Genomic DNA, 27,076 nt, shown 5'->3' with positions numbered 1-27,076 from the left:
CTGTCCAAAGGCACAGCCCTTGGTGTGGCATTGTGACAGTGATGCCACCATGGCCAGGGTGGGCTGGGGTGCCAGTGGAGCCGGGGCTGCAATGGGGTGCCTGGGGAGCACAAATACAAGCCAGCTGGGAGCCCAGATCAGCAGCCTGTGGACTGCTGGTTGGGACATCTCAGGGCTGTTTTCATGCAGAGCAAGCAGACACCAAACCACTGGCAGACATCAAACCACTGGCAGACACCAACCATTAGCAGCTTGTTCTCCAGCCCAGGGCAGCCAACAGATAAATTCCCACTTGTTGATCTTGCAATTACACCGAGACATCTTCTGTCTGAAGCAGGGGAGAGATTTACCCAGGGCCAGCTGGGGAGGAGAGCACCTGGGTTAGCACAGGCAGCTCTGCCATGCTCTTTGCTCCCTCCTGCTCAGGACCAGTGGGTCAGATCACAGCACCCCCTGGACAAAGTGGCAGAAGCACCATTGGTAGCGATGGCAGAGAGCTGGCAACAGCTGTGCCTTCTGAAGCAGAAATCTCACTGCAGAGCCAAGTTCTGCCACCTTGTAAAATGTCTAAGGACAATTTTAAGGTGCATCAGTCAAAACAAAAGTTTGGGGGGGAGGGTGTGCCTGGCACAGGGTGACTCCAGCAGTGGGACAGGAGCAGCCTCAGTGATGCCCAGGGCACTCTCCAGCCCTCTTCACCATGGCTACAGGGTGGGAACTGTTTGCAGGGCATCCAGCCCCTGTAAAACTCGGTTTATAGGGAAGTAAGAGGAGATGTGCGTCGTTACTTTGCATAGCAAGGTGTGAACAGCCAGGCAGGTGCTGACCTTCTCTCGGGGTGAGGGAGAAAAGGGAAAAAGGTGTGGGAGGGATGGGGGGAGCCAGAAAAGGGAAAGACAGGGGAGAAAGCAGCCAACGGTGCAGAGGGGAAGGCAATGACAGCGGTGAACAGCAACCTTGTTCTGCCGGTGGGGTGTTTTCCGAGTTTCCCACCCCAGGTACAATTAAGACCGAGGCTGGCAGCTCAGCATCAAGGTCACCGGCCCGGGAAGGTGTTCCCGGGGAGTGCCTGCTGCTGCCTGCGCCTGGCAGCCGGGATGGGCAAAGCACCTCGAGGTTCAATAACAAACAGTCACAGGAATCACTGCAGCTCCACCAAAAACCCAGCAGCTCAGCACCGGGCGGGATGATTAACGATTAACCCCCTGCCTCCTGCCTCCACCCCTCCGGGGAGTCCAGGCCTGGAGGCTCAGCAAATCCCTTCAGAGAAATATTTGAAATAAAAGCGAAGGGAGAGGGGCCGGAGCCAAGGCAGAGGGAGGCAGCGGGGCCAGCAGCCTGGGCCGGGGGCAGCGGAGGTGGCAGAGGACCATGCGCCTCTCCAAAGCCCTGATGGACATGGAGATGGCCGACTACAGCGCGGCGCTGGACCCGGCCTACACCACGCTGGAGTTTGAGAACATGCAGGTGCTGGCCATGGGCAGCGGTGAGTCCCCTCCGCCTGCTCCCCCGCGCTGGGGGCTGCTGGAGGAGAAGTGCCCGGGGCGGCCACTGCGCTGCTGCCCCGGGCAGGCTGGGGAACGCTGGGCGGGTGGGTGCCAGCTGAGGGGTCCTGCCTGCTCAGTGAGGGTTTTCTGCCTGCCCTGGGGAGAAATGGAGGGGCTGGTGTGACACTGGGCTCGGGGCAGGTGGGACAGTGTCCTGCAGCCCAGACACCTTGGGGACGGGCACAAGGCAGGAGCTGGGTGCAGTGAGGGGTTCCCACCAGACATTCAGCCCAGAAACCAGGCTGGGGCTGAGCACAGGATGGGTCCCACCACCCCCAGACCCCAGGCAAGAGAAATGACTAGCTAAAAGCTTCTGAGTGAAACGCTGCTGACAGCTCACCCGACAGGCAGCCAAGTTCCAGAGCAAAGAGCCAGTCCCAGCCCAGCAGCAGCTGGCGATTGGCTTCCCTGGACATTTAGCACCTGACAAGGGTGAAAATTTTTTCAGGTATTGCCCCCACAGCTGCCCAGAGGCCTCAGCCCTTCCCCATGCAGAGCTGGGGCGCAGGGTGGCATCCCCTTCCCTGGCAGTTCTACAGGGCTGGGAGGCTCAGCTCCCGGGCTGAGGAGCAAGGGGACCAGGCAAGGATAGAGGAGCATTCTCATCCACCCACCAGGATTTGCACCACTGGCCCACCCGTTTGAGAACCAAGGACTAAGTGCTCAGAGATAGCAGAAGATTCCTCTCTAAGTCCCCCTTAAAGTCTCTCTAAATAGGAGGTTAATGACTAAACAAAGCAAGCCACAGAAAGCGACCCCCGAGCCCTTTTCCCCTGCCTGCTGTGCCACAGGCTGCCCAGGCACCCTGTCTTAGGAGGGCTGTGCCAGCAGTGTGGGCTCTCCCCTTGCAGCCTGTGCCTGGCTTCCCTGGGCTATGGCTCTGCTCTGTCACAGCTATGACACCACAGTGTCAGGGTGGCTCTGCTGTGCAATAACTCCCCACTGGCAGGCTCTCAGCCTCTTCTCTGCTCCCGGAGGCTGGTCTACCCACCCAGGGTTCTCAGAGCTGAGAGCAACCCCCTTTGGCTCTGCCAATGCCCATCCGGACCCTTTGGGACAAGCCCAGGTCTCGCTCCCCCTCCATGTCCCTCTCCCACCCAGCGGGCAGAAGCTGCAGCACAGAGGAACTGTGTCTTGGTCTCCCCAGGCTAAGGACTCCCCGAGGCAGAGTGACACAATAATTTCGTGACAAGATCAAACACAAAATGAAATCTGCCCAAGGGGTGGATGAGTCAGCTGGGTCAGGCAAGCACCAACACCTCTCCTCCTCTGCCCACTTCCAGGCCAGGGGCAAGTTTTGCCTCCAGGGCTGCTTGGCACCCTGGCAACTGCCCACACCTCTGCCTGTGGAAACTTTAACTGCAGAACCTCAGAGTCCTGTTCTGGATGAGGACTGCAGGAGAGCTCAGCCCCTGCCCCACACAGCTCAGCAGCTCCAGCCCAGAGGTGGCTGCTCAGCAGTGACCCAAGTTTGCCACCATCACAAACCAAACTCATCCCATGCTCAGGGAACCTCTCCAGGAGCTCCTGTTGCTAACACAAGTCTCAGCTGAGAGGTCTCAAACTGAAACTCAAGGGTGTTTTTTCCCCCCTTAACTCCACATCAGCCCCAGCACACCCACAGCACTACAGCAGCTAGGAGCCCACATTCCTGACACCAGAAAAGAAACTTAATGGGAAAAAGTGATGCATTAGGCAATAGTTTTATTGTGGGCTGGCTATTAGTCTGAGATGTTGCAATGCCGCTGACAACGGTGCCAGCCTTTCCTGTCCAATGTTCAGTAGATTACAGCAGGATACTCTGCTAAGCAGGGCTTTATCTGGGCTGCCACAGATGCACAGGCACCGTGATCACAAGGCAGGGCAGCTCTTCCTCTTGTAAAAGTCCAATGTTTAGCTGGGACCGGGATCCTAACCTTCATTCTGGGACGATCCTCAGCCAGCTGAGCCCTCGGGATGCGTTGGGAGGAAGGATGCTTTTGGAGGCAAGCTGCTCATGGGACAAGAGACTGCCAGAGCGGGCTTGGAAGGAGCTCACAGCTTTGGGAGAGGAGAGAGAAGCTTTGCTTGGGCAGTGCTGCACACAGGGGAATGCAGCTGTGTGCAGGGTGTGCCAGGCAGGGACCCAGAGGGGCAGCAAACAGACTCAGGAATAAATACAGCAGGGTCTCAAAGAATTAGAAAGAGAGAAAGCAGGCAGGGAAGCGAAAGGTGCTGCTAGAGCCAGGGAAGGGGCTAGTCTGAGATCCTCTGTGCCAGCTCACTGCTGAACCCTCACCAGTTCCTCCTGCTGAGGGATGGCAGGAGCCAGCTGTGCAGCAAGCTCCTCTCTCCACAACAGGACAGCCAAAACAGAAGCTGTGCCCCCGGCAGCCTTGCCTCAGCTTCCCCCAGCACCCAGCCGCCAAAGGGAGGTCTGTTGGGACCAGCCTTTTTATAGTACCCAGGCCCCTTTCTCCTGGGTGCCAAGTGGCAGCAGCTGTGGCTCTCCCAGGGTGAGAGTTAACTGTGGCCCTGCCAAGCCCAGGGAGAAAAAGATTCAAGCATGGAAATCTCAGCAGGTTTCTATGGCCATGCAGATCCTGAGTGTCATTTGTGCATGGGAATTCCACTGAGGCAGGGGAATGTGCCTGTGCTGGTGCAGGAAAATGTAGGCAGGAGGGGACAGTGACATCAGCTCAATTAAGGGCTGAGCCCTTCAGCCTTGAGGTTTGTTTGGCTTGCTAGAAGGGTTTTAGTGTAGGGCTGGGACAGTTTCGAGCCTTTCAGGTGTCCTTTCTGACAGAGGCTGCAGCAATTCCCCATCCTCCCAGAAAAGCCGTGCAAGTGCCAGCCCCCCCCTTCAGTCTGTGAGGCCTGTTAAGACACTTCAGTCTCAGCTGTGGTGGGACTAGATTCTAGAAGATAGCCAGAGTACAGCCTGCTCCATGCTAGACATCACCCTTTCTCTCTAGGTTAGCTCCATCAGTTCTTCCTTTCATGGGCAGTGTTTGCCCTCATGAAGTCCTTTGAGTTTGTTCTGCATTTAAAGCTGGAGCTGCATGCCCAGCAGTGAGGTTCTCCAGCAAAGGGAGCTGGTCACCTCCCTTCCCCTACAGCATTTGTTCAGGGCTGTCCCAGGCCCTGTCAGAGCTGTAACACAAACCCTTCTCTAACAAACCAGCTGCTCACCCTGAGCTGTCAAACCTCTGCTTCAGTTCTGCACCAGCTTCTCCTCTCCATGCTACTGCAGTGTCTACAAAGCCCTGAGGCACTCTGGCTCTGCTCTGTGACTCCTGCAAATGAGTTTCCACTTTGTCTAAAGGCCTTTAGGAAGAGCTGCCTCACCCTGGCACACTCAAAGTGCAGCGAGAACAAAGCTGCAGCACCCAGCCCTCCCTGCACACCTCTCTGACGTGCAACCTGGCTGCAGCTGCCTGGCTCCTCCAAATCCAAGTCTAGCACTGGAAACTGAGTTAAGAAATATCAGGGGTCTGTCTCACTCTCTTCTTCTCCCTGTGTCCCTCCCCAAGCAGACACATCTCCATCAGAAGCAGCCAGCATCAACACTTCCAGCAGCATCGGGGTGAGCGCGCTGTGTGCCATCTGCGGGGACCGTGCCACGGGGAAGCACTATGGGGCTTCCAGCTGTGATGGCTGCAAGGGCTTCTTCAGGAGGAGTGTCAGGAAGAACCACATGTACTCCTGCAGGTGAGGGCAGAGGGGACAGAGCCCTGTGGCTGAGACAAAACTGTCCCTAGGAGCAAAATGGCAAAGTCCTCAGAGCACAACAACATAATCCTTCATCTTCTTCATCCCCATCACTTTCTCTGACCTTATATTAGCTGGGGAGGGTCAGAGACCACTCTCACTCTGGGACTGGCCTCCAATGATCACCAGGGCAGGACTCTGGGAGGTCCTGTCCCATTCTTTAGGTACCTTGTGTCACTGGTGGTAGCCCACAACTCTATGGTAACCCACAACTCTGTGGTGCTATCAGTGGCTGTGACCAGCCTGCTCCCTGCTCTGAGCAACCCACCCATAGACAGTCACAGAGGAAACCAAGGAATCTCCAGCTCAGAGTCTCTAAATCACTTGGGCTTTTGGAATCAATTACTCCTGGTGGCCTAACAGCCACTTGGAGAGCATGAAGATCAATGTGACTCTAAAATCTGAGTGACAGAAAGACAGCCCAGGTTTGTGGGTGCATGTGAAGCACACTGTCACCTGCACCCCAGGGTTATTTAAACTGGCTGCCCAGGGAGCTGCCTGCCCACAGCTCCAGCGGGAAAGCCAAGCTGCACAGTTCTTTGGAGACAAGGCTTTCACATCAGTGCTACAAAAATGCTTGAAAAGCTGCTCTCAGACATCCATTTGGGCAAATCTTAGCTTGGGGCTTTACAAAGCACAGTAGAAAGAAGTATTTTTAAAGCTGCAGAGCTCCGTGGTGCTGGGAGCCCTTTCCCAGCTCCGTGGCCCTTTGTCTTTACTTTGCAAACTTTACCAACCAGCAGTAAACCAGCAAATTTGCAAGTCAAATTCCTGCTGCCACTGGCACCCAGGCTTGTGCTGCAGGCAGGAGACACACAGATGTGAGATCAGTATTTGCCTTGCCATGTGTGATGGTTTTGGTGGTGGTACAAGCACAGAGGGAAGGAGCTGCTTGCTTCGCAAGTCCTCTCTGATGCACAGGTGGCTGCAGAGCTGTTTGCACACCAGCAATGCTGTCCAGGTGTCAGAACCAACCTGCTTAGATCCTCACACGCTGCTCTGGAGAGATGCAGGGACTTACACCCACTTCTTAGCCTTACTAACTCAAAAGCAACCTTCTACCCTTTTTGTGTTCAGAGTGAATGCATTCTCCTCCCTCCTAAGCTGGCTCTGACCCTCCTGGTTCACACTTTTAACTTCACTGGGACTTGCTAGTCCATAATGAGCATTCTGTACCTAGTGATTAGTGAGCCTGAGCTCCTGCCTGGGACTGTCAGGCTCCAGCCCATCCTTACTGAATATCCAGAGGCAGATCCAAGTGCTGAGATGTTCAGTGCAAAGAAAAAGCCTCAAGCTAAAGCAAACATGGAAATGGCACAGGCCAGGGCTCCTTTCTCAGCGTGAACCTCTGAGACCCTGCTCTGAGCACATGTTGCTGCTTGGGGCTGTGTCTTGTCCTGCCTTCAGGCTCAGCCTTGCTGCAGCTCACACCTCTCTTTCTCCCCAGGTTTAACAGGCAGTGTGTGGTAGACAAAGACAAGAGGAACCAGTGCCGCTACTGCAGGCTGAAGAAGTGCTTCCGAGCAGGGATGAAGAAGGAAGGTGGGTGATGGGGTGGCCTCCCGGTGCTCCCCCTGCAGCAGCCATGCTGGCTCAGTGTGTTTAAGTCCTTGCAGCCCAAGGACAGTCTCTGCTGTGCACATGTGAGCCCAGCCACCTTAGCCCTGTCTTCCCTCCACTGTGCTCTCTTGTGCACACATCAGGGACCCCATCACAGCAGGGTTTAAGGACTTTGGGCCTCCAGGCATGAGCCCAACATACCTACTCCCACCTGAGTGGAAGCGAGCAGCCATCGTTCCAGCAGCTGAGGGCAAGGAACAGTGGCCCTGCATGTTCCCAAATTCAATTTCAATTTCAAGGCCTCTCCTCAGGGCACCTCTCAAAATGCCACCTCTCCAAAATGCCCAGGAGGGTGCTGCAGGGCTGAGCTTGTGTCTCAGGACTGCCCACACCTGCACACATGGATCACACTCAGGCCTCTGCAGCTCACTCTTGGTCACACTAATCCACATCACCCTGCTCCCACACAGCAAGGCACAGAGCAGCTTGCTGCTGCTGACCTTGCTGGTGGCCCTATCAGTGGAGGGACAACCTGCCAGGAGCAGCCCAGAAGAGCTGCCTGGCACTCCACAGAGCTCCTCCCATCGATGTCTGCAAGGGGACAAGTGGAAAGTGTTTGGCCTTGCTGCCCCTTGTAGAGAGATGAAACCCTGTGCTCCTCCCAGTTCACACCCCCTCAAGGAGAAACTTAGGAGCAAAGGGGGCCTTGAAGACAAGAGGGAAAGACCAGTGGTAGCTGGCTGGCTTCCCCAGAACCCCCAGCCATCAGGAACACCTCTGGGCAGGAAGATTTGGTCCCTATTAAATGAGGGGCCGAGGCACTCGGGGGTGCCTCCTTCTGAAGAACAGAGGAATCCTCCTGTCCCCGCTCATCCCGAGCTCAGAGCCTGCCTGCTGTCTGTTAATGTTCAATGGAAGTTCCATTAGGTGCATGACCAGCTAATACTGAGCAAACATTTGGAAAACATCATGGCGTGACTGAACTCGGGGGCCTGCTGCTGATAACGAGCAGCATAACCTTGAGAGCTCCTATTTACAGCCGCTGACTGCAGGGCTTTTCTCCCGGCACAGCCTCCTTATTGCTTTTTATCAGGAGGAGTTATACATGGAGAAGGCATCAATCCAGAGAGCCACCAGCTAAGGCAGGGCCTGTTCTGGTGCCCCTGCCGTTGATCAATACCTTGCTGGAGCAGATGGCTCCGAGCGGTGTGGCAGGGGTAAGTGACAGTCAGGCTGGTACAGGCAGAGCCTCCCCCTCTGCACTCCTGCTGCTGCTCCTCTGGCTACTGCCACCTGCCAGACTCAAAGCCCAGGTCCTTCCCAGAAGCAGAGCAAGAAGGGAGGCATGTAGGGGTCAAACCTGTCCTGGGACTCTCGTTATGATAAGGTATGAGAGGGCTCTGTTGCTCTGGATAGATAAACAGGAGCTGTTCTGCACTTCCTTCCTTATTGTAGTTAGAAGGAAGTTTTCCAACTGTACCTACCCAGGGCAGGAGCTTCCCAAAGAGAGCTCACAGAAGTCATGTGGACAGACAAACAAGCTGTGCAGATACTCAGCTCCTCCATTCCACCATGTCAGACCCCACACCCTGATTTCAAAATGTCAGAGCCAGCTCCTCTAGAAGGAGCCTTCCCCTTGAATTCCACAGGCTCTGAACCAGGTGCTTGGCCTCTGAGCTGACCCCATGCCATGAAAGCAGAACAGAGCCAATAGGAAAACAGAACTCCAGATGTAGGCAGCTCTACTGTGTCCAGTTCTGGGCCCCTCAGTTTAGGAAGGATGTTGACTTGCTGGAGCGAGTCCAGAGAGGGGCAACGAAGTTGGTGAGGGGCTTGGAACACAGCCCTATGAGGAGAGGCTGAGGGAGCTGGGGTTGCTTAGCCTGGGGAGGAGGAGACTCAGGGGTGACCTTATTGCTCTCTACAACTACCTGAAGAGAGGTTGTAGACAGGCAGATGGTGGCCTCTTCTCCCAGGCAGCCAGCACCAGAACAAGAGGACACAGTCTCAGGCTGCACCAGGGGAGGTTTAGGTTGGATATTAGGAAGAAGTTCTATACAGAGAGAGTGATTGCCCATTGGAATGGGCTGCCTGGGGAGGTGGTGGAGTCACCATCACTGGAGGTGTTCAAGAGGAGACTTGATGGGGTGCTTGGTGCCATGGGTTAGTTGTTTAGGTGGGTTGGATTGGTTGATGGATTGGACGCGATGATCTTGAAGGTCTCTTCCAACCTGGTTTATTCTATGTAATTCTTGCAAGCAGCCCATCACAAAGCAGACAGAGCTGCAGCTCCATGCTGCCAGGCTGGGGAGCAGCCAGGGCAGGGGGGCACTGAAGGGCTGTGTGGGCTGCTGGGGGGCACTGCTGTGCCATAGCTCAGTCAAAGGCTCTCTTGCAGCTGTGCAGAACGAGCGTGACCGGATCAGCACCCGCAGGTCAAGCTATGAAGACAGCAGCTTGCCCTCCATCAATGTCCTACTGCAGGCAGAAGTCCTGGCACAGCAGGTAACTCCTCCTCCTTCTTTCACAAGTGCAGAGGCACCAGGCACTGCCTGGCTAGCAGAGCTGGGTGGGTATTTAACAGCTGAGGCTTCAAATTGCCACCTCTTCTCTAAGTGACTTACCTGCCAGCTGGGCTCTGGCTTTCCAAAGGCAGTTGTTCCCTGAAACCTCCCCTTCAATGTTCCTTGCTCCAGAGCTCAGTAGTACACAGTAGTCTGTTCTGCACACAGGCAGCACATCCAGTCTCATCCCACCCCCCACCTTGGCTTACCCAGGCCCCAGAGTATTTATATACCCTATAAAATGTGTGTGGGTGCTGCTCCCAGAGGGCTGAGCTTGTGGGGTCTCAAGTCTCATGATCTGCAAGGAAAGGACATTTCTGAGGCTCTGAATCCCTCAGTGGCAACCTCTGTAAGGCTGGAGCAGAGTCTGCTGATAAAAACTACAACCATAGACAAATCCAGGGGTGATCCTGCCCTCCCGCAGGGCACACAGAGACTCATTAAACAGTGAGGCTCCAGCATGGTAATTGGTAACTTTTCTGTGCCTAGCTAATTAGAACCAGATACTGCTGAGGAGCTGCTTTCTCCAGGATCTTGGGTCACTCACTCAGAGGTCTTTATTTATTTGCTAAGCCTTCCGGGCCCTCTGATTAGGGTAATACATGGTGAGGCTTTTACAATCGTATTTATTCAGTAACAGCTCCAGCGCTGGAAGGCTTCCAGCTACTGCAACCTGAGAGAAAAACATGCAGGTGGCATCTGAATCCTGCTTCCTCAGGGAGGCTGGCAAGGTCCAAGGGGAGGGTGCTGGCAGGCCCAGGACAGGAAGAGCTGCCGTTGTCCAGGAGCGGGGAGGGCAGGGGCTGAGTTCATGGCGCACAGGAACCTGGGGATGAGCTGGGTGAGCAGCCACGCATGAGAGCCGGGCAGCAGCCCGGGTGCCTGCCTGGGGAGCTGTTGCCTGTGTGTGTGACAGTTCTTGCAGAGCTGTCAGGCTTGTCCTTTGCAAATGGGATGGCCCCAGTTTGCCTCTGCAGTGACAAATAATTCACCGTGTCCTGAGCACAGCCTGTGTCCGGAGCGCAGCCTGTGTGCGGCGTGTTTGCACACCTGCAGCCCTGCCACAGCTTTGCTGTCTCTCCAGCTCACATTGGGCAATGGCAGAGTTACTGACCTGCTGCTCGTGGAAAGCAGTGTCACACCCAGAAAGCTGCCTTCAGCAGGCTTCTTGTGCTCATGCTGACTCAGACAGGAGAAGCGGAGCCTGGCTGTCTCCCGCCCAAAGCAGACAGGACAGGTCTGGGCAAGAACCAGCTCTGGATCTAGGTGGAAGAGGGAACAGTTCTCTGCCCTTTGCTGGGATGCAGTAGCTTAAGCAGCCACACTGAGTGGGTGTGCCCTTGTTACTGGTAAGGCTGACCACTGCATGAGCCTCACTGTTCCCTCTTGGATCATGCCTGGGTGCAGTCATTCAGTGGAAGGAAGATCTTGGCTTAAGCAACATTTCTCCTGTGGACATGACAGTTTACCAAGCCTCAGCTCTGAAGCTTTCCATGTTCACAGCCCCCCCCAGGCTGATCTTAATTTACATGAGTTATGCTGGGCTATGTGTTCTGAGCATGGCAACAGAAAAAAGCAACTGCAGGTGCTGGACCTAGCATCACCCCACAGGCCAGAGAGCTTCCTGTCTGCATTTCCCCTGCAGCACTGAAAGCTGAAGGGTCCCTTCTCTCCCTCCAGATATCATCCCCAGTTCCTGTGATCAACGGAGACATTCGAGGGAAGAAGATTGCCAACATCTCTGACGTTTGTGAATCCATGAAGCAGCAGCTGCTGGTGCTGGTGGAGTGGGCCAAGTACATCCCTGCCTTCTGTGAGCTGCCCCTGGATGACCAGGCAAGTCCCCCCCTCCCCCTGGTGCTGGTGAAGGTGGTGGGGAGCTGAGACCTTCAAAGCAGATGTGCATTTTGTGCTCTGTTATCCTGGCTGCTGTGACTGATTGGGAGCAGCATCCATACAATGCCAGCACAGCCCATTTGCATGTGCAGCCAATCAGCTGATGAGCACAGGCCTGATAAGGCTGAGCTGAGCTGGGTGCATTATCAGGTGAGCATTTTGCATGGGGCTGGCAGTCAATTGTCTATTAATTACAGATTGTGCAGCACTTGGAACTCCTCAAGTGCTATACAAATGCTCAGGGTAATCAGACCTAGCAGGAAAGATTTGTAGCCTAAGGTTTGCCCCAGACTTAAACCCAAACCTGCCTGTTCAAGCTTCCTTTCTGCTTCTGGCCTGGAGATGGGTCTGTGTCCACTCTCCTAGTACAGAGCTATTGAAGCTAAACACTGGTTTGCTCCCAGGGCAACAAGAAAATCTCTCTTCAGGGTTTAAAAGCAGGAATATATCTGCATTGAACACGAATTACTCAAATGACATTTGCCAGTTTTCTAGCCAAGAGAGGCACAGGGGGTTGATCTCCTCTATAAGACTGCAGGGGCTCAGGCAGCCTGTGTAAGTCCTTCAGAGGACTGCAGCAGATGTTGCAGGAGATGCTGTGTGCCCAATCTTGAACAGCACCCAAGGATGGGAGGGAGGCTCCAGGGGGAAGGGGTAGCATTTCTGGCAGGGGACAGCACAGCTCCTGCCACAGGTGGGAAGGTTTCCCCAGTTTGCCCAATGTACAGCCACACAAGCAGCATGTGCTCTCTTCAGCTAGGATCAGGCTCCAGCCCTGCTGACCTAGAGGTAACCTTTATATCATGAAGATAAAGGGTATCTAGACGAGAAGAGTACCCAGCTGATCAAAGCCCCCTGAATCCTCAATCACAGCTCTCCAGGAACCAACCAGCAGCACAGAGCCCCAGGGAACTCAGTGCTGTTAATGCAGGAGCAGATTTCTCCCTTTTCCATTGTGAGCAGGTGTTAGATTCTGGAAAAGAGTAAGATCTCTGTTAAACTGCTAAGGCAAATCCAGCTCCAAAATGTGAATAACAAACTGGGCTCCAATGGCAAAGTGCCAGACACACAGCAAACAGCTGCAGCCTGGGGGGGGAAGCTTGCCCAGCTCTGCACAACCCACTGCATCCTCATGCTGTTTGCAAAGGAGGCAGAAGACCTGGTTAACACCTCTGCACAACCCAGCAACTTCACATGGCCTCACTTAACAGCTGTGGAGCTGCAAAACTTCAAGAACAAAACAAAACAAAACCTAGAGCTGAGACTGGCTGAACCCTGCCTTCCTGCCAGGGAGAGGCTGCTCTCAGCATGCTCCTGACTGAAGTGGGTGTTCTGGTGTGACCAGCCATCCCTCCTTCTCCTTAAGCTGTTCCCCAGTCTGTCCCAAAAGGCTTGAGAGAAAAGTCTGTGCTGCCTTAAAGCTGACCAGTCAATGCCATCTGTGCTTTCCAAGGATGGTGTGAGAGCAGAGGCAGCAGATTCTCAGGGGAGGGCAGGGGAAAGGAGAGAAATGCCAGGGAGCAGGGTTGAAACAGCTGCATGCAAGGCCATACCCAAGAGCCCTGAGAGCCAGTCAAGACATGTCCAGTGGGAGCATTTCACAGGATGGTAGAATGTTAGAGGTTGGAAGGGGCCTCCAGAGATCATCGAGTCCAACCCCCCTGCCAAAGGCAGGATCACCCAGGGTAGTCCACACAGGAGCTTTCCAGGCTGGCTTTGAAAGTCTCCAGAGAAGGAGACTCCCCAACCCCCCTGAGCAGCCTGCTCCAGGGCTTCTCACCCTTGCTGTAAAGAAGTTTCTCCTCATGTTGAGGTGAAACCTTCTGTGTTCAAGTTTGTGTTCAAGTTTGTGTCCATTTCCTGTTGGGAAACTCACATTTCATTGAAGTGTCCCCTGAGGATGACTCAGCTGTGCTCAGGTTTTCACAGGAAGGGGCACACCCAGCCCTTGTTCCTCCTCTGCACCAAAGTGTCCACCACTGGGTTTGGGGCAGCAAAGCCAACACATCTTAAAGTGAAAAAGTTCTGCTTTCTTCTTCTGGAGCTTTTATGTTTATCCTTAGTTCGCAGTGCAATGCTCCCTGCAAGAACAAGCACCAAGCAAGAGAGGTTTGCCTTGCTGGAGGGATTTAACCCTGCTCAAACAAGCTGATGGTGGCTCCAAGCTGGGCTTTGTTGAGCATGGTATTTATGTGTGAGGGCTTTGCTCCCCCTTTGGACCTTCCACCTTTCTCAAAGTCTCACCAGAGAGGAAAGCTCAGTTTTCTGCAGCTCTGCTAATTAGAAGCGGGCACCCACCCCTGTTTGGATGGTGAGAGACTAGGTCTTGGCACACAGATGGAGCTCCTCCAGCACCAGGTGTGGGGTGTGCAGTCTTTTTGCTCTGCAGGGACCTCCACTCTGTTTGTTTTGCATCACTTTTTTCCACTCCCTGCAAAAAGAACAAGTCCCCCTCTCAGACATCAGCAGCTGCAGTAACCAGAGCCCTCCTCCATGGGTGACATTCTCCTGGCAGTTAGAATCATAGAATCAGGGTTGGAAGGGACCACAAGGATCAGCTAGTTCCAACCCCCCTGCCATGGGCAGGGACACCCCACACTAGATCAGCCTGGCCAGAGCCTCGTCCAGCCTGGGCTTAAACACCTCCAGGGATGGGACCTCAACCACCTCCCTGGACAACCCATTCCAGGGCTTCACCACTCTCATGGGGAAGAACTTCCTCCTCACCTGCAGCCTGAATCTCCCCACCTCCAGCTTCATTCCATTCCCCCTAGTCCTATCACAACCTGACATCCTGCGCAGTCCCTCCCCAGCCTTCTTGTAGGCCCCTTAAGATACTGGAAGGCCTCAATTAGGTCACCTTGGAGCCTTCTCTTCTCCAGACTGAACAGCCCCAACTCCTTCAGTCTGTCCTCATAGGAGAGGTGCTCCAGCCCTCAGCTCTGGTAGGACAAGACTTCTCCTGCCTTTGTCAGGTGCTGAAGGATAACACACTGGACAAGGGGACTGTTCCCATCAGGACACCCTCTTCAGAATCTCTTCATTAATGTTTAATTGTTGTTTTCTGCAGCAGAGGCTCCTGGCTGGACATTAAGAAGCCTCTGTGTCAGGCTGTCCAATTGTTAACTTCTGCTTCTGCCTAAATCTTTGAAATTTTTAACTGAAGGAGGGCAAAAGACTCAGAACATTCTCAGGAGCCACTGGAGGGTGTAAAATGAAACACTTCAATCATTAACATCAAGGCAGAAAAACATCCCCGTGGCTTCCCTGGCCCAAGTGCCTGCTGCTGGGGAGGGAGCCGTGGCCAGAGGGTGACCCCTGTGTCACCAGCTGTGATTGCACAGCCACTCTCCAACAGGGGATTGCTCCCCACCACGTCCCAGGCTGGAGCATGGTCCCTGGTTCTGCACCTGCTGGGAGCTGCCTTGTCTGCAAACAGCCCACCCTGAGCATGTCCCACTGCTGCCAGCAGCTCCTGGGACAGTCTTGCTCATGACATGTGCTGTACCTATGGGATGTCTCAGGTGCTGTCTAGTACCTGCTGGTTCTGACTGGATTTTCAGCTGTCTATGCACAGGAATGCATAAAAGAGGACATTTCCTGCCCACTTTCTCTGTCTGTGGCTGGAGAGGGGCTCTGGCTCCCCACCCCTGAGTGCAGCACAGGGGCACTGGGCTTTCTCTCTTGCTTGCATGAAATCACAGCTGTGGCTCTGCCTCACCCAAATAACCCTCCCCTGCCCTTGCAGGTAGCACTGCTGCGAGCACATGCAGGGGAGCATCTGCTACTGGGAGCTGCCAAGAGGTCCATGGTGTTCAAGGATGTCTTGCTGCTAGGTAAAGAAGTGTGCTTCTGCTCCTGGCTTCTGTGAAGCTTCCCTGCTGGGGTGGAGGAGGGGGTGGTGCAGCGTTTGTTTCTTGCAGGGTGATGGTTTGAGTTCTTTTGTGTATCAGTAAGCCAAGTCCACGACACGTGGCAGAGCTGGGGGCCTGTGAACATTCACATTGCCCCCACCTCCAGCTTTGTGTAAGCAGGCTGTGGTGTGAATGAGAGAAGGCCTCACTTCTCAGTCAGCTTGTCCTCGCTTGAGTGGCTCCGGTGTGAGGAGAGGCAACACAGGTCAGCATTTCTGGTGTGCTGAGCCAGGGCAGGGGCAGAGGAGGAGCTCCTTAAGTCCTCCACCCTCAAAATGATCTCAGCATTGGTTACCTGGGGTTTGAACTCCTTAACCCTCTTGACAAGGCAATGTTCTCTGTGCTGCTTGCCCAAAGGGAACGACCACATCATCCCCCGGAACTGCCCCGAGCTGGTGGAGGTGAACCGCGTGGCCGTGCGCATCCTGGACGAGCTGGTGCTGCCCTTCCAGGAGCTGCAGATAGACGACAACGAGTACGCCTGCCTGAAGGCCATCATCTTCTTCGACCCAGGTGTGCTCCAGCTCCCTCAGGGGCACCATCATAGAATCACAGAATCACAGAATTGTCAGGGCTGGAAGGGACCTCAAGGCTCAGCCAGTTCCAACCCCCCTGCCATAGGCAGGGCCACCTCACACTACAGCAGGTTGCTCACAGCCACATCCAGCCTGGCCTTAAACCCTCCAGGGATGAGGCTTCCACCACCTCCCTGGGCAACCTGTGCCAGTCTCTCAACACTCTCATGGGGAAGAACTTCTTCTTTACATCCAATCTGAATCTACCCATTTCTATTTTAGTTCCATTCCCCCCAGTCCTATCACTCCCTGATACCCTAAAAAGTCCTTCCCCAGCTTTCTTGGAGCCCCCTGGAAGGCCACAATAAGGTCTCCTCAGAGCCTTCTCCAGACTGAACAACCCCAACTCTCTGAGTCTGTCCTCAGCAGAGGTGCTCCAGCCCTCTGCTCATCCTCATGGCCCTTCTCTGGACACCTTCCAGCACCTCCAGATCCTTCCTGTAATAGAGGCTCCAGAACTGGACACAGTATTCCAGGTGGGGTCTCACCAAAGCAGAGGGGGAGGATCACCTCCCTGGCCCTGCCGGCCACACTTCTCTTGATGCAGCCCAGGATATAATTGGCTTTCTGGGCTGCAAGTGCACACTGGGCTGCTGACTAACACTACTGCTGAGCAGTGGAAATGCTGCCTGGCTGCCTCTCTGGACCAGACTGTTCTTGGAGGGAGGGAAGAAGGCAGCCTGAGCAGAACCGACTGCTGCAGCGGACGAGGAGCAAACAGCTCGCCTCAGCCTGCACCCTGAGGCAGTCTGCCCCTGAAGGACAAGCTGCCAGAGGAGCAGCCTGGGCAGCTGCTCTGTGGGTTGTTTCAGATGCCAAGGGCCTGAGCGACCCGTCCAAGATCAAGCGGCTGCGGTACCAGGTGCAGGTGAGCCTGGAGGACTACATCAACGACCGGCAGTACGACTGCCGCGGCCGCTTCGGGGAGCTGCTGCTGCTGCTGCCCGTGCTGCAGAGCATCACCTGGCAGATGATTGAGCAGATCCAGTTCGTCAAGCTCTTCGGCATGGCCAAGATTGACAACCTGCTGCAGGAGATGCTGCTGGGGGGTGAGTACCTGCGCCTCCCACAAGAGGCCTCTCAGTGTTTCCCGATCGCTCCCAGGCTGAGAATCAACGCAGCCATTGGTTCTTACCTGGAAAGAGACAGCCCACAGGCGGGTCAGCCTTTGCCTCACACAAAATCCTCTCCCTCTAGCACTGGCAACAAAGGCTCCCCCATTTCTGCTCATCTAAAGGGCTGCATTAGCTGTGCACCTCTTTATGGGAGGTGTCCCCAACCCCCTGCAGGTGGACAAGCTTTGCTCTGCCACCCTCAGACTCCTACCAGCCATTGTACTTAATCTTCCTCCCTGTCAGAAGGGAACAAAAGGGTCTGAAAGCTCAGAGTGTTCCAGATTTTCTGGTGGGAGCATCCAATGGGACAGAACAAAACGAGGAGTTGCCACTGTGCTCTTCTTTACGTGGAAGTGTGACTCAGCAGGGCAGGAACATAACCCTGTGCGAGAGGAAATGCAGGCAGCAGGCAGGGGTTAGGGAGCCCAAGGCACCCGTGGAGGTAAAAGGGAAGGGTGTGCTCCAGTCACACCAGCTGGTCCTGCACAAAGCCTTGGACATTTGGGGGACAGCAGGGCTGTCCCTCTGGACTGTCCCCTTCTGCCCCAGAGGCATCTAACATTCTGTGCACGTTTTTAGGCTCATCAAGCGAAACGCCGCACACTCACCACCCCCTGCACCCCCACCTGATCCAGGAGAACCTGGGAACAAATGTCATTGTGGCCAACACAATGCCTCCTCAGATGCACAACGGGCAGATGTGTGAGTATCACCTGAGAGGGCAGGGCTCCACCACGGAGAGCTCTCCTGATTGCCTGCAGAGGTGGTTTCCACCCCACAGTGACATTTCCATGCAGGAGAGCCTGTGAGAAATTCCTGGAGGAGAAGACAATGAAAGTGGTGGGTGAGATTAGATTAGGACAGACTGACTGATCCCACACCATGTTCCCTGGCAGACTGTAGCTTTTGCAAAGCCCTTAGGGGATGAATAATCCCTTCCAGTGCCTGCTGAAATCAGTGGGAAGGCTCCGCTCCCCTTGCCTGTTTCAGACACAGCTCACTGCCCTCTGCAATTCCACTTGGGAATTTGCACTGAGGTCATCTCAAGTGACCAAACAGAAGTGGCCAGTCTAGCTCAGAATGCCACAGGTCCTCTCATTTGATGTTTATTATTGTGGTTCTTCCAGGGCACCTGGTGATGCCTCTGCATCCAGGCTGCCTTGCACACAAGTCACCAGGAGCTGTGGCTTTGCTGCAGAGCCTCTGCCTTACTCACACACGAGCCTTGCATGACTGAGGACAGACCCCAGTGCTGTCAGGGCCATGAGGCCCTCTCTTAATTATGTTTCTCTCTCTGTAGCTACTCCAGAAACTCCACAGCCATCTCCACCTGCGGGCTCAGGACCAGAGCAGTACAAGCTGCTGCCTGGAGCCATCGCCACCGTGGCCAAGCAGCCCACCTCCATCCCACAGCCTGCCATCACCAAGCAGGAGGTCATCTAGTGACCTGCACAGCACCTAGCCTTGGGTAGAAGACCATGTGGGAGAAGAGCCCAAACTGACTCTGTCACTGTGAAAGGAGAAGCCATCCAGAGGTGCTTGGGTGCAAACACACAGGCTTGGTTATTGGACTGGTCCACCACCATCAGAAGCTGTCCTCCTGCAGAGACAGACAGGATGTGCCATGGGCAGCCCCAAGTCCCAGAACCAAGCTGAAGCCTTCCTGAAACCCTCAGTGCTCAGGGCCAGATTTCTGTCTCCCTCTGTGGGGGAGGTGGCAGGGACTGGCTGAGGACAATGCAGCTGCCTGTTCCCCCACTGCCACCTCTCAGCACTGGTGGATACACCTGACCCTGTGACCTCTCTGTGCTGTGTGAGCAGAGGGCTTCCCTCCTGCAACCATGCCAGCTCTCCAGACAGCCCCCAGCCCAGCCAAACTTGATGGAGATAGAAGCTCCCTTGGGAGCATAACAGCAGGTGAAGAATGTGGGTTTTGCCCAGGCACCACTGGCAGAACCACTCCTCACCCTTGGCTAGTCCCAGGTCCTTGCATGGTGTCCCCTCAGCACACAGACCCTCCTAGACAGATCTAACAAACCTTTACAGCTGATCCTGGGGCAAATTCTCCATTGTTTGGATCCTTCTGCCCTTGGAGAGGTTTTGTTATTTCTGTGCCATGACCACCCCTCCCACCACAGGGCTCAGAGAGACAACCACTGCCAAATCCCCCCTTTACACCACTTACTGCCTCCTTGCTACCTGGACTGGGAGGCTGGGGGACCATGAGATTCAGAAGATTTCAGCTGATGGGATGGGGTCACCCCTTACAGGCTGGTGGTGGGCAGCACTACCCAAGTATCACTGGCCCAAATAGTGCTTCTCAGCAGTCAGAAGAAGACCACTGGATACCTGTTTGCAAGGAAGCAGAGGAAAGGACATATGAAGGGGAGAGAGCTGTAAGGGTGGGAAGAGCCCAGGCCTCACAGACTGGACCAAGGTCTTGAGCTGACCAAGTCCTGGGAGCATTGTAACCCAGGATTTCAGCTGAGCTGTGCTCTATAATCTGCTTGTCCAGCCCAGTGCCACTGCTCCAGCATGGAGAGAGTGGCTGACAACAGATGGAAAAACCTTCACAGTGGGATAAGAACTCCTCATGGCTCCTTCAGCCCTCGAAGGGTCTGAGGGCAGCAGCCTCAGAACTACTGCTTCGATTCCTGCAGAGGATGGCAGAGGCCAGGGCAAGGGCCCTGCCTCACCCAAGTCCCCTGGGTCTGCACCCACCTGCCCTGTGCCCTCCCTGCCACAGCCCTTGTTTCTCTGTGCCTGCCAGTGCCCAAGCTTCACAGCTCTGTCTCTTGGTTTACAGCAGAGCCCAGAAGAGCTGAGCCCTCCTGCACCCAGCAGTGGTTCCTCTGGGTGCCAGCAGAACTGGGCCCTCCTGCACCCAGCAGTGGTTCCTCTGGGTGCCAGCAGAACTGGGCCCTCCTGCACCCAGCAGTGGTTCCTCTGGGTGCCAGCAGAGCTGAGCCCTCCTGCACCCAGCAGTGGTTCCTCTGGGGGCCAGCAGAGCTGAGCCCTCCTGCACCCAGCACTGGTTCCTCTGGATGCCAGCAGCGCTGAGCCCTCCTGCACCCAGCACTGGTTCCTCTGGATGCCAGCAGTGCTGGGCCCTCCTGCACCCAGCAGTGGTTCCTCTGGATGCCAGCAGTGCTGGGCCCTCCTTCACCCAGCAGTGGTTCCTCTGGGTGCCAGCAGAACTGGGCCCTCCTGCACCCAGCAGTGGTTCCTCTGGGTGCCAGCAGTGCTGGGCCCTCCTTCACCCAGCAGTGGTTCCTCTGGGTGCCAGCAGAACTGGGCCCTCCTGCACCCAGCAGTGGTTCCTCTGGGTGCCAGCAGAGCTGAGCCCTCCTGCACCCAGCAGTGGTTCCTCTGGGTGCCAGCAGAACTGGGCCCTCCTGCACCTAGCAGTGGTTCCTCTGGGTGCCAGCAGAACTGGGCCCTCCTGCACCCAGCACTGGTTCCTCTGGGTGCCAGCAGAACTGGGCCCTCCTGCACCCAGCACTGGTTCCTCTGGGTGCCAGCAGAACTGGGCCCTCCTGCACCCAGCACTGGTTCCTCTGGGTGCTAGCAGGGCTGGAGCTCGCAGAGCCCTGCACCAGTCAGTTTGGGCAGCACAAGGCCATGGCAGCTCTAACTAACCACAGACTATGTGGGGTGCTGACCTCTGGGGAAGATGGAGCTGGTGGAACTTTGGCTGCTGAGAGATCCTTGGTGGGGATGAGTCTGAGCCAGCCCAGCCAGGGCAGCTTCAGGTCTGTCCTTCCATTTCCAGTGCAAACCGAAGCCCCTCACCTCGTGCCTCAGAAGTGTAGTGCTGCCCCTCAGCTCTGGTGGCATCCTACCAAGTAATTTATTGCAATGATGAAGCCAATCATTTCCTGTAAAATAACTTGTAAATCACATTGATTATTTATAATTGGGAGATTCAATGCAACCCCCCTCTCCCCTCCCCACTCCCAATAACCAGGCTGTCTCCTCCAGCTGCAGCAACCTTTTTTCCCCCACCTCCCCCTCTGCCTAGAGATGCTCTGTGGGGAAGCCTCTTCTGGTCTGTTTGCACCAAGCATTCCTCCATATTGTACATTAATTTTTGCTGGTTACTGCCTTCCAATGGAAACAGAGGAATATTTCTTCGCTAGAGTTTGTATTCATTAAAAGAAAGAAAAAAGAGGAAAAAAAAAAGAGGAAAAAAAAAAAAGAGGAAAAAAAGAAAAAGTAAAAGAAATAAATGCCAAAGTATTTTCTAACTTTTCCCAGACAGGTGGATTTCTTTCTTCTGGGAGGATTTCTTTGCAATCCAGGGGCTCACCTGGCTGCTGGGCTGAGCACAAGGCATGTGTGTGCTGAGGGCTTGATGCTGTTGCCAGCTGCCGGCATTTCCTGGGGAGCCTGAGGCTGGCTGGTGTCTGTCCCAAAGCCAAGCATGCTGGAAGCACAGGGCCCAGTGACAATCCTGACCTTCCTGAAGAGAAAAACAGCTATGAAGAAGAAATATTTGCTTTCAGGGCTCCAGGGAGCTTAAAGACTCCATGTAAGCACGCTCTGAAAGCCAAGCAAAGGAAGCCAAACCATCTTCTTAGCGTGTTGGACACACTCGTTTTTAAGGCCTTTTTGTAACCCAGAGCTGCTTTCTGAGCACCCTGAGGTGCTGACTCTGCTTTGGCTCACACACTGCCAGCCTACAGCTGCAGCCAAAGGCAGCCTGAGCCTACAGGGCACAATAAGATGATAAAGTGAAAGTCAATTTGTCACTGGTTGTAAAGGTGAAGAAACAGGCTGAGAATTAGAGCAGGTTGTGAACCAGCTGCTCCTCTGCTCACAGGAGCCTGCACTCAGCTGTAGCATGCCCAGGAAGATAAGGGGAAGAGGGGGCAGAGGCTGCAAAGATCAGGTGTCTGGGCAGGAAGAGAATCCAGCATCTGCAGCTCTGAGCTGTAGCAGATGCCCTTCATGTTCTCCCACCTCCTGCCCCTGACATGGAATGAGGTGGGCAGTCTCATCCCAAGGAAGAGGCATGAGAAGCAGGCTGATCTTCCATCCCACTTGCACATCCAGTAGCCTTCCACTGGGCAGTCATGCTGGTGAAAACTGTCAGCAGGTCAGAGATGCAGGGATGAGATTCAGACTGTGTTTGAGGGTGACATGGAGACAGCACTCAGAGCCTGCCTCCACTCTGGGGCCAAGGACCCAGGGAACAGGAAGGACCTCAGGTAACATCCTCAGTATCTGTACACCCATGACGGCCCAGAGCCCTGAGTGCCTGAACAAGGGCAGCAAAGGCAGTGTCACCTCAGCACACACTGAGTGAGTGGTTGCCCACTCGAGGGAAGGAAAAGGAGTTGGCTCCATCTCCTTAATATGGAATGGAAACCAGGAGCCCTCTGCCTGCCACAGGAGCCCTGTGACTCAGGGTGGGTTCTGCCTGGGTATATGCCCTACAAGCTCCACAGGTGTAATATCAAATCTTCAAAGCAATAAACTCTCCTGGGTTGCTTCCCATCAACTGCTCTATCAAGGTTGCCCTTTACCTGGTTAATCTTAAATCAGTGCAGTCCCTACAGGAGGTTTCTTATGACTGGATTCAAGTCTCTTGGGGAAAAAAAAAATACCCAAAATCCTCAAAGTGCCCCAGAAACAGCTTTGTCCTCAATCCCAACCATCAGTTCTGCTGTCACTCCAGCCTGGAATCACCCTGCCACACTGCTCTAGCCACTCATGGGCTGTGTTTATCCTGCTGGGCTCCCTGGAGCCCACAGGCACAGGAGATGGCTGCTGCAAGGCCAGCAAGTGTCAGCCTTTAAGACAATTTCCTCGCATTGTTTTTGGATACCAGAGCTTTTTACTGTCCTGTTCTGTGCCTGAAGCCTAGACTAAGGATGATTTCCTGGAAAGCAGCATCTCCAGCTGTGAAACCTTTACAAATGTCCAAGCACAGATCTGTGAAAGTGATATTTTTAGGTCCTCTGGCCCCTGTAAAATGCATTCTTTTCATATTGCTTATATAACCTTCATCTGAAATAGCCAGCAGGCTTTGGAGCCTTTTCCAGAGCTTTCATATCTCAGTGAGGGGAAAAAAAAAGAGAGAGAGAGAGAATGGCAGAGGAGTTTTATGGCCTGCATATCACCCCTGGCTATTGCTGCCATTAAACCTGCAAGGGCACACACAGGCACAGATAGTCAAGAACAGCATGAGGCAGCAGGGACAACTCAGCAACGTGGCACTGTTGGGCAGTTCTGTGCCAGGCAGCTCTGTGCCAAGCTGCCCAGCTCCCTCAAGGCTGAGTGCAAACAGCACCAAGCAGCCACACACTGCACAGCCCTCTCCCACTTAGGCAGGCTGGAGGAGGAAGGGTAGGGTGTGGGTATGGTTAAAACCCCTCTGCCCATTCCTAAAGGAGGTGTGACCCTGATAATCCTGAACACACCTAGCCCCTGCAGAACTGCCAGCCAGGCCAGCAGCACCCTGTCAGCTTCCTCAGGTGTGGAGTGGGCAGGAGAGCTTGGTACAAACAAGGCTGCAGTCACGTCCTCCAGTTCAGTGTCCTGTGTAAGACAGGAGGCTGCTGGGGTCAGCAGAGTGCTTCCTGTTCAAGCCTGGGGCAGAACAATTCTGGATCTAACCCAGGTCTTGGGAGGAAGGTAGCTTGAGAACTGCATTCCAAGGCTTGCTCTGGCTTTGGGCCTGGAGTGATGCCAGGCTTGTGTCACCATGGCTGCTTCATCAGCTTTCAGAGGCCTGAGGGCACCTCTAGCTGAGGAGATCAGTCCCAGAACAAGATCTGGGTTACACAAACCTCTGGGCTTTGCAGGCTGTGCTCCAGTGCAGCACCTCACACCATGCAGCCTTGCCTGGCTGGGACCTGCAGTCTCTTGTGACCCCATGGGCACAGGAAGACCAGAAAGCCCTTCTGAGCCTGAGGCACCCATGCCTGATGACTCTGGTCTGGGGCAGCTGTTGTGATTCTTTACCTCCTGCTAGAAAATGCCAGGGGTGTGATCAGGAGTGCAGGAGATGCCTGAGGGACATGCTGGGATAAATACCCACAGCAGAAAGCATCAGGAGCTGGGCAGCAGCTCCTTACTGCAGCTGCCAGCCTAGGTGTCAGCAGTGGCTGGAACCTGACACATCCCCCCTCACTGTCTGGGAAAATCATTACAGTAAAGTATCTGGATAATGCACTTTTCTGTGCCTCTCTGGGACTCTCCAAAACCTGCCTGTGCCTTCAAAACACCCATCAGTTAATCCTGCCAACAGGGTGGTGTTACCTTGAACCACTGCCAGGGAGCACACTGCTTCAGGCATATCCTGGGAGCTGCTCAGAGTTGATTTGCAGAGGACACAAAGCCTTAAAGGTCTGCCTACAGAGGTCTGGAGGTCCCTAAGTCATGCAGCAGCTAAGATGGCAAGCAACTGGGAACAAAAGTTTGAGGCAGAAGCAGCAAAGGGGAACTTTAGAGGCTCGGAATCCCTGACTCGGGCCCTCAGCACTTCTGGCACAGCTAAAGGACAATCACTGGGATCCTTGCTTCTGGGTGAGCATCTTAACATTGCCTTAAATTATGGGATTAGAGTAGCATCTTCTGATCTGGGAGAGCACGTTGGAGATGTGGTGCACTGCATGTCCATGGAGGAGGCAGTGGAGGCAGCCCTACCACTGCAGGCTCTCACACTTCCATTGAAACCCTTCTGTGTGCAGCTCCTCTCCTCACAGTCCACCACACAGCTGCATTCCTTCACCCCATGGCTGTGCAAGTGCCTGAGCTATTGGTTAGGAGTTACTCCAACACCCAACCCTGCTTCACTCCTTCCCACTGATGTAAGTGCCTGTGATGGACATCAGGTTGAAAGCCCTGAGAGCAAAAGCACCCAGCCCAAGCCAGGCAGCAGCAGCCTCTTCCTCATTTTGCTGCTGGAAAGCATCCTGCCCCTTTTACCAACCAGCTTCCTGCAGGAGCAGACCCAAGAGCTCTGACTGCTTCAGCAGACCCAGCAGCACTGCAGCCATTGCCATGAAGGAGCTGGCAAGAACAGGTCCCTGAGCAGCACCTGGGCAGCCCCCTGCAAGGGCTGATCCTGCCAGGGCCCCCTCTGCCCATGGAGACAGCTGCTGCCAGTGCTTCCAGTGGGCAAGGGCCCTGCAAAGATGATGAAAGCCTGAGAAAGCAGTGCCTCAGTTCAGAGGAAACTGGAAGGTGGATTAGATGACCTCTAAAGGTCCCTCCCAAACCGTTCTATGAAATTAAACTGCAGACATCCCAGCATATTTAAAGCATTCAGAGGTCCTGCCAAGCATGTTCCCTGCCAAGCTTCTGCACAGACATTGCTTGGTTTGAGGCTACTCAGGCCTGGGGGAGCAAAGTCTGTCCCCAAAGCCTGTCTGGGCACAGCTGCCTGTCCCTGTCACACCACACAGCTGGCTCCCTGGGAGTCTAACTGCATGATTTGCCATGCCTGGGTGAGGGGTGCCTGCCTTGCCTGCAGATGCTGCAGGTTTGCATGCATTTGCATCCTGGCTCCTGGCCTGCTGGGGGGGGGGGGAGCAGGAGGGCAGGGGCAGCCCCCCAGCACCACATCTGCTTCTTACAGCTCTGGCTGCCACCTCTGAGACCCCCTCCTCACACCACAACAGTCATGGAAGCATGTCTTAGAGGATGTATGCTTCCAGGCTTTGGGATCAGGGATATTTGTGGTATTTTAGGGAGCATTTTCTCAGTCACTTCACCCTTGGAGTGAAGGGTGGGACTGTATCACAGCCAAGCACCACATGGGCCAGGGCACCATGTCCAGAGCAGATTTAAACAAGACTGGGGTGGCCCTGCCTAGGGGGATTAGCAGGGTTTGCTGCTCCCCTACAGCCCTTTCCATGCTGCTGGGCTGGTGTGGGCAGACCTCACCCAGCACTGCAAGTGGCTCCCTGATGCTGAGCTGCCCAAAAGGGCTGTGGAATTTGTGGGGCCGAGAGGTCCCACCTGCACCCCAAGGACCAGAGCCCCTCTTGGCCTGAACTGCACAGAGATTATCTTTATTACAGGACTGTTATGTTTGCACAGTTTAGTGATTTAATATCAGTTTAAAGCCTTCTCTGTGAGCAGCGTTGTTTGAAGTCCTGCTCTCTTTTCAGTCTCAGCTTGCCAAGACTGTAAAACGTTTATTGCTAATGGTGGAAAAACCTTCAAGAAGCCAAGATAACTTTCCCAGGCTGGGCACTGAGTGTGTTCAGATAAGTAAATGAGTGAAGAGTATCGCAGAGGCTTCATTAAATATCAACCACCACCAACAGCCACTGGTTTATAACACAACGGCAGGGCGCGGGGAGCAGCCCAGAGCAGGAACCACATGGGACAGGAGAGACGAGCGTGAGAGGGGCTGCATTCCCCACGGGGCTCCAGGAGTGGCTCCCAAGGTGTGGCTCCCAACTCCTGGCTGAAGCTCCTGCAATTAGGAGCTGATGAAGGGTCAGGCTTGGTGGGGTTCATCTCCTCTGGGCTGGGGAGGGCTGCATTGCATGCGATGCGGTGTGTCCCGCAGCCGTGGGCAAAGACAAACCCCTGCAGCTGGGGGAGGACTGTTAGTGTCTGGATGTTGCTTTGCAGTTTGCTGCTTTTACTTCCTTGTAGACAGGTTCTGCCTCTACTGGTTTCCAGTCACAAGATGCCAACTGCAGGTAGAGTCAGTGACACTAACACTTGCTACCATTCCTGTGATTTCACGAGGCAGTGCTTTAGAACTCCCCCTGCACCGTGGCCTGGTGCCTGAACCCCTCACCTCCATTCACCACCCACCACTCCTCTTGCATTCAACATTCCCCACGTAAAGAAAACTGAGCTAAGGTATTTACTGCACTTGGAAACCATCCCCAAACCGTATTCCACCTCCAGTCCTTCTTCACTGTGCAGTATTCTCACTTCTGCTCTCCTTCCTTCCCTTCTTACAACCTGCCCAAGGCTCTGGCTCTTATTTGAAAATCCTTTCACATCCCTCTCACTGAGACTGCTTCTGTCTCTCGCTTGTTTCCTGCCCTTCTGGTCCCTCCAAGCAGAGCTTCCTTCACACATCCTTTCAAACACCCCTGCTTACTCCCCAAACCCTGCTGCAGCAGCTATTCAACACTCAGGTCTGGAGCTGCCACCTCCCTGCTAAATTTTCCTGCCTTG

The 27,076-nt window shown here is 54.6% G+C and overlaps 1 protein-coding gene across 4 annotated transcripts; it reads left to right on the top strand.

Moving 5' to 3' along the window:
- Positions 1-1,204: 1,204 nt before the first annotated feature.
- HNF4A (hepatocyte nuclear factor 4 alpha) lies at positions 1,205-21,480 on the top strand. Of its 4 annotated transcripts, none has more exons than XM_068149793.1 (10): positions 1,205-1,486; positions 5,060-5,237; positions 6,745-6,839; positions 9,244-9,362; positions 11,102-11,257; positions 15,066-15,153; positions 15,589-15,744; positions 16,619-16,855; positions 17,501-17,623; positions 18,222-21,480. In XM_068149793.1, the coding sequence occupies exons 1-10, from the start codon at positions 1,372-1,374 to the stop codon at positions 18,362-18,364; spliced, it is 1,410 nt and encodes a 469-aa protein (XP_068005894.1). In that variant the 5' UTR covers positions 1,205-1,371; the 3' UTR covers positions 18,365-21,480. The 4 variants fall into 4 exon arrangements, with proteins under 4 accessions (XP_068005894.1, XP_068005896.1, XP_068005895.1 ...); XM_068149795.1 differs by having other exon boundaries at positions 1,207-1,486; positions 9,256-9,362; XM_068149794.1 differs by having other exon boundaries at positions 1,208-1,486; positions 5,063-5,237.
- The last annotated feature ends 5,596 nt before the right edge of the window (positions 21,481-27,076 follow it).

The sequence above is a fragment of the Melanerpes formicivorus genome, unplaced genomic scaffold (assembly GCF_026170545.1).
Source record: "Melanerpes formicivorus ecotype bairdi unplaced genomic scaffold, bMelFor1.0.p_v2 SCAF_19, whole genome shotgun sequence".
NCBI classification, from domain to species: Eukaryota; Metazoa; Chordata; class Aves; order Piciformes; family Picidae; genus Melanerpes; species Melanerpes formicivorus.
Note: the sequence above shows the minus strand (reverse complement) of the source record. Positions and strands in the feature narration are given on the sequence as shown.

Bases quoted from the DNA above. Each gene is read 5' to 3' on its own strand.
- HNF4A (XM_068149793.1), top strand. From the start codon at position 1,372: ATGCGCCTCTCCAAAGCCCTGATGGACATGGAGATGGCCGACTACAGC. The intron at 11,258-15,065 runs GCAAGTCCCCCC...CTGCCCTTGCAG, and splicing joins AGCTGCCCCTGGATGACCAG to GTAGCACTGCTGCGAGCACA. The intron at 16,856-17,500 runs GTGAGTACCTGC...GCACGTTTTTAG, and splicing joins GCAGGAGATGCTGCTGGGGG to GCTCATCAAGCGAAACGCCG.